The sequence below is a fragment of the Notolepis coatsorum genome (genome assembly GCF_963971535.1).
Source record: "Notolepis coatsorum genome assembly, chromosome: 16".
NCBI classification, from domain to species: domain Eukaryota; kingdom Metazoa; phylum Chordata; class Actinopteri; order Aulopiformes; family Paralepididae; genus Notolepis; species Notolepis coatsorum.
The window spans coordinates 18,039,370-18,054,869 of record NC_140180.1 but is presented as its reverse complement, the minus strand read 5'-3'; the positions used below and the strand labels follow the sequence as shown (position 1 = coordinate 18,054,869).

General features: G+C 42.8%; 1 protein-coding gene across 2 annotated transcripts in view; it reads right to left on the bottom strand.

Annotated features, from left to right (window-relative positions):
* atrx (ATRX chromatin remodeler) overlaps positions 1-15,500 on the bottom strand; it is a 94,943-nt gene that overhangs the window by 54,231 nt on the left and 25,212 nt on the right. For both annotated transcript variants that reach the window (XM_084332199.1, XM_084332200.1), the window contains 9 exons: positions 12,515-12,584; positions 11,564-11,721; positions 10,145-10,333; positions 8,270-8,408; positions 3,790-3,892; positions 3,048-3,242; positions 2,636-2,777; positions 2,227-2,336; positions 531-677 (listed from right to left, as the gene is read on the bottom strand). In XM_084332199.1, coding sequence (XP_084188325.1) covers positions 531-677; positions 2,227-2,336; positions 2,636-2,777; positions 3,048-3,242; positions 3,790-3,892; positions 8,270-8,408; positions 10,145-10,333; positions 11,564-11,721; positions 12,515-12,584 — 1,253 coding nt within the window. The remainder of the gene's footprint in view (positions 1-530; positions 678-2,226; positions 2,337-2,635; positions 2,778-3,047; positions 3,243-3,789; positions 3,893-8,269; positions 8,409-10,144; positions 10,334-11,563; positions 11,722-12,514; positions 12,585-15,500) is intronic.

Genomic DNA, 15,500 nt, shown 5'->3' with positions numbered 1-15,500 from the left:
GAAAGAAGCCCTGAAGGTATGTAGTCGAGAGGAGAGAGATGGGGGGGGGGGGGGGGGGGGGTAGTACTTCTCAGGCAGCTCCCCAGGGAGTCCCACAACTGTTAATTGGCCACGTGGGTGTGGTTGTTGGCAGATATAAGCGGCTGTAGGGCTAATCGGTCTATCACTACAACTGGGATAAGAGCTTCAAATAGTGATTATTTAAAAATAAATATATAAAAAATAAAAAAAATAGGGCACCCAAGTGGCGACCCATGTAACGCGCGGCCGACCCGGGTTCGATTCCCGGACCCGGCGTCCTTTGCCGAATGTCTTCCCCCCGCTCTGTCTCCCGTTCTTCCTCTCTCTCTCTACCAGGCAGGTAGTACAAACAAATAAAAATCTACCAAAAGATATTTTTGGAAAAATAAAGAAAACACCTATGCCAAACATTTTAAACATGATAATGACTTTGCGTTATCTTGTCGGTGATCCCCTCCCCAAATGAAGGTCGAGAGCCGCCGGATAGGTCAGGACGCCGGCTCCCCTACCTCTAAGCTCTCCGCGTCGTCCAGGCCGTGCTGCCACTTCTCAAACTCAGTGAGCCAGTTGAGGACGGTGTTGAGGGGACACACCACCAGCGCCGTGGAGAAGTTGAGCTTTTCACAGAGCAGCAATGTGTGGAGGAATGTCACCACCTAGAGGGCAAAAGGAGAACTGCAGTCAAGACAAAGGAAAGACAAAAGGGGGGCACTGCCTCACGGGAACCCATGTACTGGTCAGCGATTGGGGTTTGTGGTAATTGTCACGCTGTGCCGTGTCTACCGATATGGCGCAATGCCACAGCTCATCGTCTGCCTACCAAGATGTCTGCGACGGAACGCTATGAATAAGTTATACCATGTGCCAGATAACTGTAATTAAGCCTAGAATTAGATTTTTATCACATTTTTCTGACAGAAAAGAGGGATGACTGGAGAAATTGACAAAAGTAGGAGAGAGAAAGAGGGAGGGAGAAGAGAGAGGAGAGAGGAAGACCGGGGAGACACATTTTTTATAACTAGAACTAAATCACTTTTCCATGGCTGTTCCATGACAAAGCGCTCCGATAGCAGCCAAAGATACTGGATCGAATATCAGAAAAAAGTCACAATCCATTACGACCCGATGACAAATCTAGCCTGAATTGTCACATAAATGCTTGTTGCTACACTGTGAGTGACGCGCCAAATTTGAATGTTTGAATGTTGCCGTCCGTTCAAAAATGCTGCTAAAAGTTGTTCCGTGTGTGTTTCTTCACACAGTTCAAATAAGTTTTAGGTGGCTATTTTAAATGGTTCATCCTTAACACATTGGACGCCAAGATCGCTGTACAGCGTTATTGCCCGCCATGCGTTGTCTGCCAGGATCGCTGTACAGCGTTTTTGAGATCAATATTTCATTTTTTCACCATGGCATTCATAATTCATCCACCCACCCCCGGTGCTGCAGCTGGACCCCAGATGTGACTGCAACGACGGCTCAATACCGCCGCCTGGTGGATGGTCGGGCGAGTTACACTCGCAAAACAGGAAGTGCCATTGGTCCATCGAGGAAAGTCCTCCGGCAGTCACATCTCGTTACGGGACTCCCGACAGACACTATGTACATATGGATCGCTTTCTAAACTTAATCATCGATATGATTTCGGCGTTTATTGCGCCATACAAACCGGAAATGGACCTAGGCGATCGGCGTCGTATAATTGGGATCTTTCACCGCCTGTCTCATTGGCCCACGGTAAGAGGAATATAACGTTATTTTCAACCCGATTGTGCATTTCCTTGTTTGCAAACCATCTGATCAATACATCCACCCATACTACATAAAGCACTTACTGATGATCAAGGAATTATAAACGACCCCGGATTAGAAACGGCAATCGATAATCTATAACTAGCGTTTTTGGAATTACAGCAGAAAAGATTAAAAACATACTTATATTCTAGAAGGTATTAACACAACAATGTATGAATGAAAAAGTAAAACGTTCCTACATCCTGAACGATAGATACTCGATGTTGAATGGGCCATAGTAATGTCAATATAGCAATACAATTTAAAAAGTTATAGCCCTGCAAAGAAGGTAAAAACATCTCCATAGGCTTACAGTGGTGGCAGACTGGGTATATTGATGGGCATAACCTATGGCGGGCAATGTGTTAAGGGGCCGTGGCCGTGGGGATGTGGGGGAAGAAGCCTTCTGACCTGCAGGGTTTTCCCCAGACCCATACAGTGGGCCAGGATGCAGCCCGAACCGCCAGACTTCTCCGTCTTCCTCAGTGACTCACAGCAACAGTCCCACATGAACTGTACCCCTGGAACAAACACACAAGAGACGGAGGCTAAATTAGAGTATGGCCCAAAATCACATTACGTTAGCAACGTATGTTAGCAACATTACACACTAAACATTAGTGACGTTAGCTAGCAAGCTAACATTGAACATTTGTTCAATTCAGTTAAGAGGCAGAGTGCTAAGCTTGCTAAATTAGTATACCCCGTGGGCTGGATGACGCAACGTTATTTTTTCTCTCTCTTCCATTTTCCAGGAAATGACAAACATCTATTTTGATTTCATCTGGCCTCTATGTGTGAAGACCGCCTCTGTCCTTACCGTCCACTTGGTGAGGTTTCAGTTTAGTGACCAGGTGTACGTGCACCGACACCATCGCCTCCTTGGTTTCCTCGTCTTCGTCCAGAATCAGCTTGGTAGTGATGGGGCAGTCCATCTGACAGGTTTCCGCCATGACGAGCGTCTTGAGACAGAACGGGAACGAAGGAAGGAGAACAGAAAAGACAAAATTGGGAATCGTTGGTTTGAAAGTAGGGATGTGAAAGTTCCGGCCGATATTTGTAACAGATCATAGATTTCGTAGGTCACAATAGGTAATTTTTATACAATGAGGTCAAGTTTATATAAAAAAAAATTATTAATTTTAGTATTTTATATCTTGTATCTTTTATTAAGTTTTATGTACTTATTATTACTTATAGATTTCTAATGTACATGCTTCAGACATGTTTACCTCTCTGAGCTTAATCCTCAGCTCCTCCCTCTCTGCGACGCGTTTCCTCCTGTCCTCCTCCTCTTTCAGGGCGTCCTTCGTCTCCGCCCGCAGCTTGTCCTGCTTCAGGATCCTGCGGATCTTCTTGCGACCCTTGGGGGTGTCCTTCTCGTCGTTTCCGTCCTCGTCGTCATCATCATCCCCTTCCTTTCCGCTCTGCGGAAGACGCAGATTAAGTCCGGCCCTCTGATCTACCCCCCCCCTCCGGGTCAAATACCCAACTCCCGTGAGTGGTTGCCTAGCAACCACTAGGACTGAGTTCTGTCCTCAATCATCCACTCAACACACTCAGGAGTCCGAATAGCTTTTGAACGTGTCATGCGTGACTTGACTGGTGAAGGCTATGACCAGGCCTACCTATTTCCCATCCCATATTCCATCTTTTTCCCCAGACCTTGCCCACAGTGCAAGAGTTGTGTTTGTCGCATGCTGAAAGAGGTAGGGCAATGACTTTTGAACTAGTCCACATCACTTAAATGATTATTCTAAGTATCACAACATATGAAATAACAGTGGATCTACAAATGCATTGTGTGAAATTCTTAAAACTCTTCCCAAGACATTGGAAATGACCAATTAAAGTATACATTTCCCAGACGTCTTGAGATGGGCATGGCTCTTGCATCTACTAATCACCGCGACATAAAGACAGGAAACTCTAGGACAGTGAGTAGGCCACCCTGCTGCACTCCAGACTAAATACCTTCTCATTGCTCGAGGAAGAATCTTGGACCTTAATCCTGCGTCGTTTCTTCTTCTGCTTGTAGCTCCTCTGTTTTTCCTCATCCTTCTTCCTCTTGGACGACCTACAGACACAAAGGAGAGACATTTTAAGTAGGTGGATATTAGGGCTATTATCATGATATTCTTTTGTTATATATAAATACTGTCAAATGTACATACATTTACAATAAATTTTTTTTAGGGATGGAAAATCACACGATGGAAAATGTATTTAGCTAGTTATATGAGGAGTCTCAATTTGGTGCTTTTTAACCTCTTAACTCAATCCCAGCCAACAACGTTTATATACGTGTTAGGCGATCAAACAATTGGAATATAATTTTTGGAATACTCCCGATCACAGGTAAGGACTATCTGACGTAAATTTTTGCTTGATCCTGCAACGCTTTTATACTGATAAGCGTTTTTAGTGTTCAATATGAATGCCGTTACTGACAATCAAATTATCAGAAACGACGCCCCCCCCCCCCTTTCATGCATTCATGGTGAAACATAATACCTATGACATAGATGTGATTTGGGAATAGTAGCGTGTACAGGCAAGAAACGGCAATGTCTATAGTAGAATTGATAAGGCTATAACTCATAACTCAAGGCAACATTAATTAATACGTTCTGTGGGCGGCTACGTCGCGTAGTGGGCAAGGCGCTCGCCACGAATGCGGAGACGCTGGGCTCGCCTGTTCGAGCCCAGCGCTCCACATTGCTTTCAGTTTAGCTGGTCGTTCATACTAATACACATTGGCCGTATTAGGGGGTGGGAAACTGATGGGTGGGGATCGGGCGTTGTGGACAGCGACTCCTACAGGTCGGTTGGTGCGCCTGCGCAGTAGAATCAGGAAGTGTCGGGGGCAGCGTGAGCCTCCCACGCGTTACTCCTCTCCACTGAGAGATCGAGCTGCGCAGGTGAAAAGATGCGACTGCTGTTACCTCAAGTACCGGAGGGGACTTGTGCTATGTATGACTTAGTCCACATTGCAGCCGGCTTGTGGGAGGCAAGAAACAGCGTTCGTGACAGGGGAGGGTTGAATTGGATGATACGAAATTGGGATGGGAGAAAAATAGAAAATGGGAGAAAACGTGGATAAAAAAAAATTTATACGTTCTGTATTCATTCATTTATGGCGCAATATCAATATCGTACCGGACCACTCGGGCTTAAGGGGTTTAAACAGTTAAGTAGCTAAATAGCATAAGGCTACTTGCTACAATTCACAAAGTGCCTGTCACTTCTAAACTACAGAACAACCAAAAAGGCATACCCCCACCGTACAAAATTATTGGGTTGCTGGAGTAACGTTTAACCTCTTAAGCCCGACGGGTCCGGTACCGGTCCCAAAATGACATCACGTCATAAATCAATCTCTCTAGACTGTATGACATAATGTTGCGATTCTTTTCCAAATGTATCCAAGAGTAAATACCATAATCCTGTCAAAACAGCAGTCATATTGTATATTTTCAACAATATGTTTGTTTACAAATAGGGTAAAGTGTTATTGAGATTTTAGTTTATGGAATGTGTTTATAATTTAGAGAATATCTGCCAGTTCTTATTCGCTAAACATCGCCGATTGTAGTCATATGAGGAGAGGGCATCCAGAGCTCTCAATGAGCGTTGAAATTTCGAGAAACTACCTTTCCCAGCCGATTCCAGCTTCCTGCAAGCAAAATGGCGGAGCCATATCCATTATAATGGAACTGTACGTACAGTATAGGGCTGGGCAATATAACGATAACGATAAATATCGCGATATATTTAAATAATCGATATCGAATATCGAAATAAATAAAAAAATCGACTTGTCTTTCTTGCCTGCAACTTAAAGTAATGGCTTTGCTTGTCCAAATGACAATACTGACCAAATTCAGATTTTATTTTCTCTTGTCCATTTATTTTGTTTGCTTTCTAATTTAAAATACATTTTGAAACCGTCTGTACACAGTAGGCTATGTGTGCTAGCAGAACTAGACTCCAGTCACGAGTCACGGTGCACATGGTGCGGTGGTTTGTCCACCAAAAAAGCGCCAAAAGATCGAAAATAAACTAGCCGAGCCAGAACTGTTCAACTCCTCTGGAGCCACAGCCAGCAGAGAAGCCGGTTTACTTTAGCTTTTAAACCAGCTGCAGCCTGAGAACTGGAGTGTGAGGGGATGTAACACTAAAGATGGCGGCAATGACAAAGAATTGCTGCAAAATAAACATACATCTGTTGTTATAAAAAAAAAAAAAAAATTATACTTATAACAATTCGATAATTATCGATATCGAGAAATAAAATAAAATTATCATATCGTTATCGCGATATGATTTTTTTCCATATCGCCCAGCCCTAGTACAGTAGATTTCATTCTCGGTTCTTCCTGCACGCCTGGTGATACTAAATCAAACTCTGCCATTGCCATTGGAAAGAGTAGATTTGGCCCGATCCATAGATGTGCAAGTTGGCTATAATAAGGTAATTTATAGGCCTTATATTCTATAATATTTAAAATAGCATGTGTCCGAATGGCAGAATTCATTACTGTATCTACAAAACCTTCTGTTTAATCATCTTCCCTTTATTAATTTCCTTAGATTTTTTGTATCTTGTGTGTTTGTGACTGTACAACTAACAGACCAGGAGACTGAACGTTTGGCCTGATGTTGGCACTAGGGGAAAGGTCATAGGGTCACCACAATCAACAAGGTTCACAAATGTGCACAGCAAATATGAAAAGATTAGAATGAAATCTATTCAAGTTATCATGTTCACACCCAGCATCTGCGGTGGGGGACGGAATTAATCCATAATACTTGTGGATATACAGCAATACTTTTTTTTTCACAATTCGTCTCGGGCTGGACCCTGGTTCGGGGTCTCGGAGTATTATTATTATTAGGGGCGACAGTGGCTCGAGAGGTAGAGCAGTCGTCTGGCAATCCGGAGGTTCCCGGTTCGATTCCCGCTCCTCCCGGGCAGCGTGTCGATGTGTCCTTGAGCAAGACACTTAACCCCTAATTGCTCCCGATGAGCAGGTTGGCACCTTGCATGGTTGCCTCCGCCGTCGGTGTGTGAATGTGTGAGTGAATGTGTGAGTGAATGGGTAAAATGTGAGTAACAAATTGTAAAGCGCTTTGGATAAAAGCGCTATATAAAAAAGCAGCCATTTACCATTTGCCATTAAAGAGGCATGATGCTCTGACTCACTGGGGTGCTGGACTCTGGGTCCTCATATAGGGTGGGGACCGTAGAGGTCGGGACGGGGGTGGTTGGGGGCTCGGGATATTTCACTGTATATTATTTATACTGATATATTGATTCATTTTATTTTATTTAATTGTCCTGTCGTTATTGTAATTATTATTAACACATTCCCACCCAGCCACGGACATGTCCGTGTTTCGCCGCCATGCTTAAAGGGCCAGGTTGTTTTGGCTTTTATTCCATTTTAATAACCTACTCAATGTCACCGAGCGGCACTGCAGATTTACCCCACTCTTCGAATTCTGAAAAGTGCATTACCGGCCAGATCCTCGTAGGGGCGCTGTCTCGATAATGCAGTGTGCCCTGTGGCAGAACGGTGCCTTTTTTTTTTTTTTTTTCTTTTTTCTCAATGGAGTTTCCAGTTAGCTCGATTCTATACGTGTAGCCTGTAACTTGGAATACCTTATGCGACGCCGAATTCACTATGCAGTAAAGGAATATATCATCAGCCAATGGACATATCGATCTACCAGATGGCAATCGATAACTGGGAAATCCTTTTGGGGATCCAACCAGCCCACGGTAAGATCTTTTTCACGTAAATTACATGCTGATCGGGCCTTGCTTTGATAGCCAGCCAGCCAGCCGATCAGCGAATGTGGCTACTGAGGCTAACGCGGTTATTGGTAATCAATAAATCAGAAACGACGTCCCCCCCCCCCCCCCCCCCCCCCGAATGAATACCATGAATACCGACAATATGCATTCCGCGTTTTAGCTCTAGCTTCTGTAGTGCCGAAACGCTGTTCGATTTAATGTTATTAGCTTAATGCCCTGTATCTCGCCTTCCAGGAAATACTAGTCCAAATCCCATATAACGCTTATATTCACGAGGCTATAAAATGAGAACGTATAGATGAAAAAATTATTTCTTTAAGCCATTTTGAAGGGAGGGTTTATGGTCTCAATTGACAATGAGAATGGACAGATAGCAATACTATAAAGTATAGATTTAGCTCTACAAACAGCCTCACGCACAATGCAAGTCTGTTTTGAAATGCTGGCCGTTTAGTGTGAGATTAGACGGCCCCCAATGGCCCTGAATGTGTTAAAGTACTGTCCTGTGATGTCTTGTGTATTATTATTATTACTGTATTGTGTTGTGTTAAATGTAACACAATATATTGCACAGTTCTAGCTGACGTGATCTCAATCCAGAGCCAGTGACAACAACAGGTTCTCTCGACTCACCTGGTCTTGCGACGTTTCCCCCCTTTCTCTGATCCACTCTCTGATCCGCTGACCTCCTCGCTGAGCGCAGACTCAGATGCCTCAGTGGAGTCCGCGTCAGAGTCCTCAAAGTCAGAGTCGTCAGAGTCATCGCTCCCCACTGGCGGGTCGAGAGAGAGTGAGGACAAATACACAAGTTACGACTCTACTGCCGATTTATGTATTTCATTGCACTTCTTTTATTCTGTCTATTTCTATACTCATTCTGTCTGCACTTTATGCATTGTTTTTATTTTACTAATAGTCTTTTATAGATTTTAATGTCAGAAATCTATCATAATCAATCAACACCTGGAACAGTCTGCCAACACGGCTCAGGGAGTATCAAAGTTACATCTCATTTAAAACTAACTTAAAATCATGGTTGAGAGATGGTCAAGTGTGCGACCATTTTAACTGAGGGGTTGTATTTTAATGTATTTATTTGTATGTATTTTAGTGTATTGTAACCTATACTGATTCCTACTGTGTTTTAATTATTGTACTATGTTTTTTAACTGAGGGGTTGTATTTTAATGTATTTATTTGTATGTATTTTAGTGTATTGCAACCTATATTGATTCCTACTGTGTTTTGTTGTGCTCATGTCACCTGCCCCAGAGACTACAGTTGAAAATTAGCCAACTTGGCTAAACTGGCATATTTACAGTCAAATGTTTCTTAATATGCACTGTCTCTGTATTTTAAACCAATAAATACAAATACAAAAAATACAACATTACAACCTTTAAAAAAAAGATATATATATTTTACATGTATTTTTTTTATATTACATATATTTCAAATAATAATGACAGAAATCTATTTTTATCCATCTAAAAAATTCCAGAAGGTTTTAATATCAATTCTCCACAAATGTTATGCCTATATCTATTTTGTGTCCACATCACTGATGTGAAGAACGTTGGGGCTGCAATGCTTGTATGAAAAGTGCTATACAAAAAGTGTATTTATTATTATCATTACTACTAGGAGAATTCCTCTAAAAAGAGGTATACATGCACACACACTAGGGCCGTCAACAAATATGTTATATTCAAATTAATACTCTACTTGTATTATATAAATAAATAAAAACACTGAATAGATTGTGAAAATGTCTATTCAATTCACTTTCATTGAGCTGAAGAACGTGCTAGTAGTAACAACAACAACAACAACAACAACAACCATCACCACATGACGTGATGGCAGAGTTCAGACTCCAACTGGGTCCCGAAGACAGTGATTTGCACTCAATTTGACGTTTGGAAATACTTTGGACTTTGATCAACTTGTGGAACCCCAAGACAAAGTTCTATGCAAGCTATGTAAACTACAGCTGGCCTACCTTCTTTTTTATGCCAACGCTATTTTGTGAGTTCTAGTGTCAAGAATGTAAGTAGCCTACTTTTCCGTTTTTAGCACATAGCACTTTATTGTAAATCATCCCTCTGGGTAAAATGTCTAGATATTGAATAATGAATAGAGACGGAAGCATCATGCAGGTCCCTAATGGTTTCATTACTATTTCCCCATCTCATGCCAAGGAAAATATATTGTTCCATGTTTATCACACCTTGCTCAGAGGCTCGTTGCTGTGTATGAATGTCCGTTCTATATGCCATAAACTTACATTCATTTGATCTCGCTCTGAGAAACTGCCCCTTCTCAATCTAGCACCAATTTCTCCTCGGGCACTGAGAGATCATTTTGTTTACATAATGCACAAAATAATAGATATTCGAATGGTTCGAATCGAACCTATGTGTGTTTTTTTTTCTAGAAGGAGTAGTCAAATGACATTTTGGGCCAATTTTGACAGCCCTAACACACACAAGAAAACCTCAAAAGCACCTTTCCGCCTTGACCTCTTCTTGCTCTCCTTCTTGCTCTTCTTCTCCTTGCCGTCGGACTTGTCTCCCGACTCTCCCTCGCTTAAGGACAGCTTGTGGCGCAGCAGGCGGTGGCGCCGGCCCCCTTTCTTCACATCCGCGTCTGAGTGGGCGTCTGAGGAATCCTCCGTCACGTCGTTGTCCTCGTCGTCTACGGCGAGCAACAACAAACGGGTTCAAACTCAGTTAGCCATTCACATACAGGGTATCTGCAGGTTTCAACAAGTTAAATCGAAGACTTTAAGACATTTTAAATACCCCGGTAAATTGAATACCAATTTCACGACCATACTAGCAAAGAAAATGATGACAGCAGTGAACTGGTGGCTGCACAGTTCCTGCACAGCTGCACAATAATTGTAATTTGTGCACGTTCCATACAAGCTCTCGCTAGATGTGCAAAAAACTTGAATACAAAAACATTTCATTATATTTTATACTATTTCATCTCCTGACAGCCGGGCTGCCCCGCCTAAAAGATTTAATACCTGTGCAAATTCATTGAGAATTATGAATTTGATACTTTTTAATACCCCGATATAGTTAGTTTGAGCCATTTCGATTAAAAGAGGGAAAAGATCTAAAAGTGTTTCTCAAACTCCGGTCTGAAGACCGGTGGCAGTCCCAGGGATGTTGCCAAGCGGGCCCTCGTCTGAATATATGGAGTAGAAATGGTCTATTTCTAGTATTTGTTTTAATTGAAGGTGGAGCATCATTTTATTTATCTTCATTTCCGAAGAGAACAAGACACAGGTCCAGCTTCACAAAGCTGTTTGCACGTAATTACTGGCGCAGATGAGGGTCTTGTCGAGTCACAGTGTCCTACTCATATTTAGTTATTTAATTGTAACTATGCTTACGATGTGTCAGAATTGTTTTATGTGTAGTGCGTTCATCTCTATGTTGCTATGTTTTACTTCTGTGAAGCACTTTGTGATTTTATCTGAGAAAGGTGCTATACAAATAAAGTTTACTTACTTACTTACTTACTTGATCAACCCACATTTCTGTGTTAACAAAACGTGGCTGCCATTTCTTTCCATCAGTGAATCTCTTGATTACATCAATACTGTGCTGTCAGAACAGTATTGTTTATAGGTGAAGTATTTACCTACCTTGTTTAAATAACTAGTTAAAATAAAGAGAAGAATGCCCAGGAGAAGGTTGCATTTATTGTAGTTGAAATCTAGTAATCCATGCACAAAAATTATAACTTTTTTAGTGAATCTCTTGATTACAAGGTAATTAAAATGAGCACTGTCAAAACAAGATGAGGGCTTAGGTTTTGTGAGAAATTAAGGGGTTGTTTAGAGTGGCTCCATGCTGCTCGCTAGTGGTGAGAAAATAGGCAACTTCAAATACCGTCCAGTGTATAACTTACCGGCCTCCTCTTGATCCTCGTCACTGTCCTCCTCCTCCTCCTCCTTCGCCTTCTTCTTCTTCTTGTCTTTCTTATCGGGTCCCTCGTTTTCTGACGAGCTCTCTGCTCCAGAAGAATAGTGGGACTTTATTTGGGCCAGGAGCATTTTCTTCGCAATTCTTTAGTGGGTGTAGAGGAAGGACAGGGGGGGGGGGTTGTCGGGTAAATGAGAAAGAGCCATAAATATAGTGCTGGTGCTCTGGTACACAAACAAATACGGTAGTTGATTCAAGTAAGTCAGTGTTTCCCCCTAGAATATATCTATTGCATTATTTTGGTGTGAAATTCTGATGCCCCTAGCCTCCTCGGAAAGCAATGAATGACTTTGCTTGGGCTGTCAGGGACGCAAACCTGTTCCATTATGCATGACTATCGCCATTTTCGTAGATGTTCCAGACACTTGTTTATAGATAAACAGTACACGGTATGAATGCAAAGGCTGACAACTGGCACTTAAAAGGATACATGACAATGATTAAGATGCACTTAAAAATCCCCATGAAACGGCTAGTGGAATGCTATTTGATTCCACATATTTATGCATTTCCTGTAAAAACAGGAAGCTAGGGAGGGCCTTGTCGTGGATATCGATTGGATTCTCATCCCGTTGTGTGTCTTTCTGTGTGTCTGTGAACCTGCGCGTCAACAGAGGGGCCAGGGATGATGCGATACGAGAGAGAGATTATAGCCTGTGCATAGCGACTTCATGAAGGGACTGCTTACGCTGGAAATCGTTATAATGCATTTTTGTCTGAGGGGAGAAGGAGGATCGCTTGCTGTGGCGGTTAAATCCATGTATGGGGAACACTGAGCACCAGCAGTAAAACGGTGTCTTTTATTATTCATTATTTCAAAAAGAGACAATATGTCTTTGAACAAGAAAGAAAAACAACGTTATTGTTTTGCACATACCGGTTCTCTGCATCTTCATCGCCGTCGTCACAGGCCTGAGACGTTCCGTCGTTGTCTTCAACTTCGTCTCCTGCATCAGACGGGGTATCCGTGTTAAAACAATCAAGGCTGATCGACTCGATTAGGATAAAGATGTCAAAAGAAGATCCTATAGACAAATCAATTTGAAGCATGTTGACACGCCTCCAGTGCACTCTCTCTGTGTTCTACGTCGCCCCCGTGCTCGTGGCGTGCTTGGGTGTCCTTTTGGATACCTTTAATGAGTTAACACATTCATGGCCATTTGGATCCGTCTAAAATCACTGTAGACGGCCAGCATTTTTTCATCAATACGTTCTCATTTTATAGCGCCTTGAATATAAGCGTTATAAGGGATTTCGGCTGGGATATTTCCTGGAACGCAAGATACAGGGCTAATAGCTACTAACGTTAAATCCAATGGCATTTCTGATATACAGAAGCTACAGTTAAAACTCAAACTGCATATGATCGGTATGATGGTCCACCATGAATGCATGAAGGGGGGGGGGGGGGGGGGCGGGGGACGTCGTTTCTGATTATTGATTACCAATAACCGCGTTAGCCTCATTAGCCTCATTCGCTGATCGGGTGGATGGCTATCATAACAAGCCCTGATCAGCATGTAATGTACGTGAAAAAGATCTTACCGTGGGCCGGTTGGATCCCCCAAAGCATTTCCCAGTTATCGATCGCCATCTGGTAGATCCATATGTCCATTGGCTGATGATATATTCCTTTACTGCATAGTGAATTCGGCGTCGCAAAAGGTATTCCAAGCTACTAGGCTGCACATCCAGAATCCAGCTAACTGGAAACTACATTGAAAGTCAAAAAAAATAGTGCACCGTTCTGCCACAGGGCACACTGCATTATCGAGACAGCGCTCCTAAGAGGATCTGGCCGGTAATGCACTTTTCAGAATTCGAAGAGGAGGGTAGATCTGCAGTGCAGCTGGGTGACATTGAGTAGGTTATTACAATGGAATAAAAGCCAAAACAACCTTGCCAGGGACATGTCCGTGGTTGGTCCTCAACCGTTGGATTCGAAACACGGATTTATCCGTGGTTGGCCCCGAAACGGTTAACGGTGGGGTAGGCATTAAATTTTTTTTTAATCTTTAAAAATGTTGTCATATTTGGTGAAATTCTCAAAATCTCAGGGTGGCCTGAATCTTAAGAACCAATCGGATTTGCATCAGAAAACTAACAGCAGCATTGTGTCCCTCACCAAACACAAAGTCGATCAGAAGCAGTGTTAATTTTGGCAGCTATTTTCATTTTAGTATTAGTCGTGTGTCAAGTGCTCCTTTTTCGTTTATCATATTTAGTCATCTTCATTTATTTTTCGTTTAGTCAACTAAATGTCTGAGCATTTTAGTCTTCGGTCGCTTTCACACAGGGGCTGTTTGGTCCGGACTATCGGACCAGAAGGCGATAGTCCGGTTTTTCGGGTTTGTGTTAATGCGCAGTCGAACTCGGTCCGTCGAACTCGGTCCTCCAAAAAACATAGGTCTCGGTTCGCCTTCATTGGACCAAACGTAGTCAGTCACCTGATAAACTGTGCATCTTGGGTAGAAGGAACACCGCAGCTTATTATTATTAATACCGCGGCGTGCAGCACACTGCATCTATCTATCTATCTATATATCTAACTGTGCATCTTGGGTAGAAGGAAGAAGAAAAAAAACACGGCTTATTATTATTACCGTGGCGCGCGGCATTACAAGCACACTGTGTAAACATGTCTCGTGGACAGACTTGGGTGATCCGCTGATCTGGAGTCAGACATGGCTCGCAGTCCACACACAGACACACGCGCGCGCACACACAGGCTCGCAGCCACACACACACATTTCCACTCTCTATCAATGCCACGCCTCTGCTACTATCACTGCTACGCAGTTTGTGTATTTCCGCATTTCACTTCCTGAAGGGGAGGGATTTCCACTCTCCATTGTGTCCAATAGATGAGCGCCCTTTTCGACCGCGTGACATTGTTCATAAAGTTTGGTGCGCCTGACAAATTACTGTGTGAATGCAGACGAACCAAATGATGAATGCAACAATGTTGCAACTTCACTACCAGAACCGCACCGAGTCCACCAAAACTATATGTGAAAGCACCCTTAGTCAGTTTGTCTCAATTTTGTCTTTTTTGTTTTAGTCTAGATTTTGTCAACGAAAACGGATGCCATTTTTGTCTATTTTTAGTTAACCCATTCTCCGCCGATGACGTGTTAACACGTCATTCTCCGCCAATGCGTAATCTGCCAATGACGCCGTAAGACGTCTTTGAGATCAATATTTCATATTTTCCTCATGGTATTCACATTTCACCCACGGAGTCTTGGCTGGTGCTGTAGGACTCCGCTCAACTCTGCAACGCTTCAATACCGCCACGTCATGGCCGATCGACGCGTTGCCAAACCGGAAGTGGCCGGAAGTGCTTGGTCCGTCCCCTATTTTCGTCCGGCCACTCGGTGATCGTCCAGGGGCTCAATGCAGACACTGTCGATATGAATCTTTGCCATAACTCAATAATCAACATGATTTGGACGTGTATTAGTAATATACAAACCGGAAATGGGTCGCATCGATCAACATCCCATAATAGCAATCTTTTTGCTCCACTCTCATCGCCCAACGCTACGAGACTGGGGTAAGTTTCAGCGTTTTTCTTTACCATTTTCGATACAAACTGCTCTGATCAATATATCACCCATACTACATGAATCATTTAACGTCGGTCATTGAATTATAAACGACCCCCCCCCCCCCCCCCCTCCGTTCACCCGCAGATGACCAGTCATGACGTTTAGGATCATGTACAGTTGAAATTTTTTATATAACGTTGATCGGTATCAAACTGCATTTGATCATCTAATATATGCATTTATGGCTATATCTCACGTTCTATGAAATACAGCAGAAAACGATAAAAACATTTATACTCTAGACGGTATTTT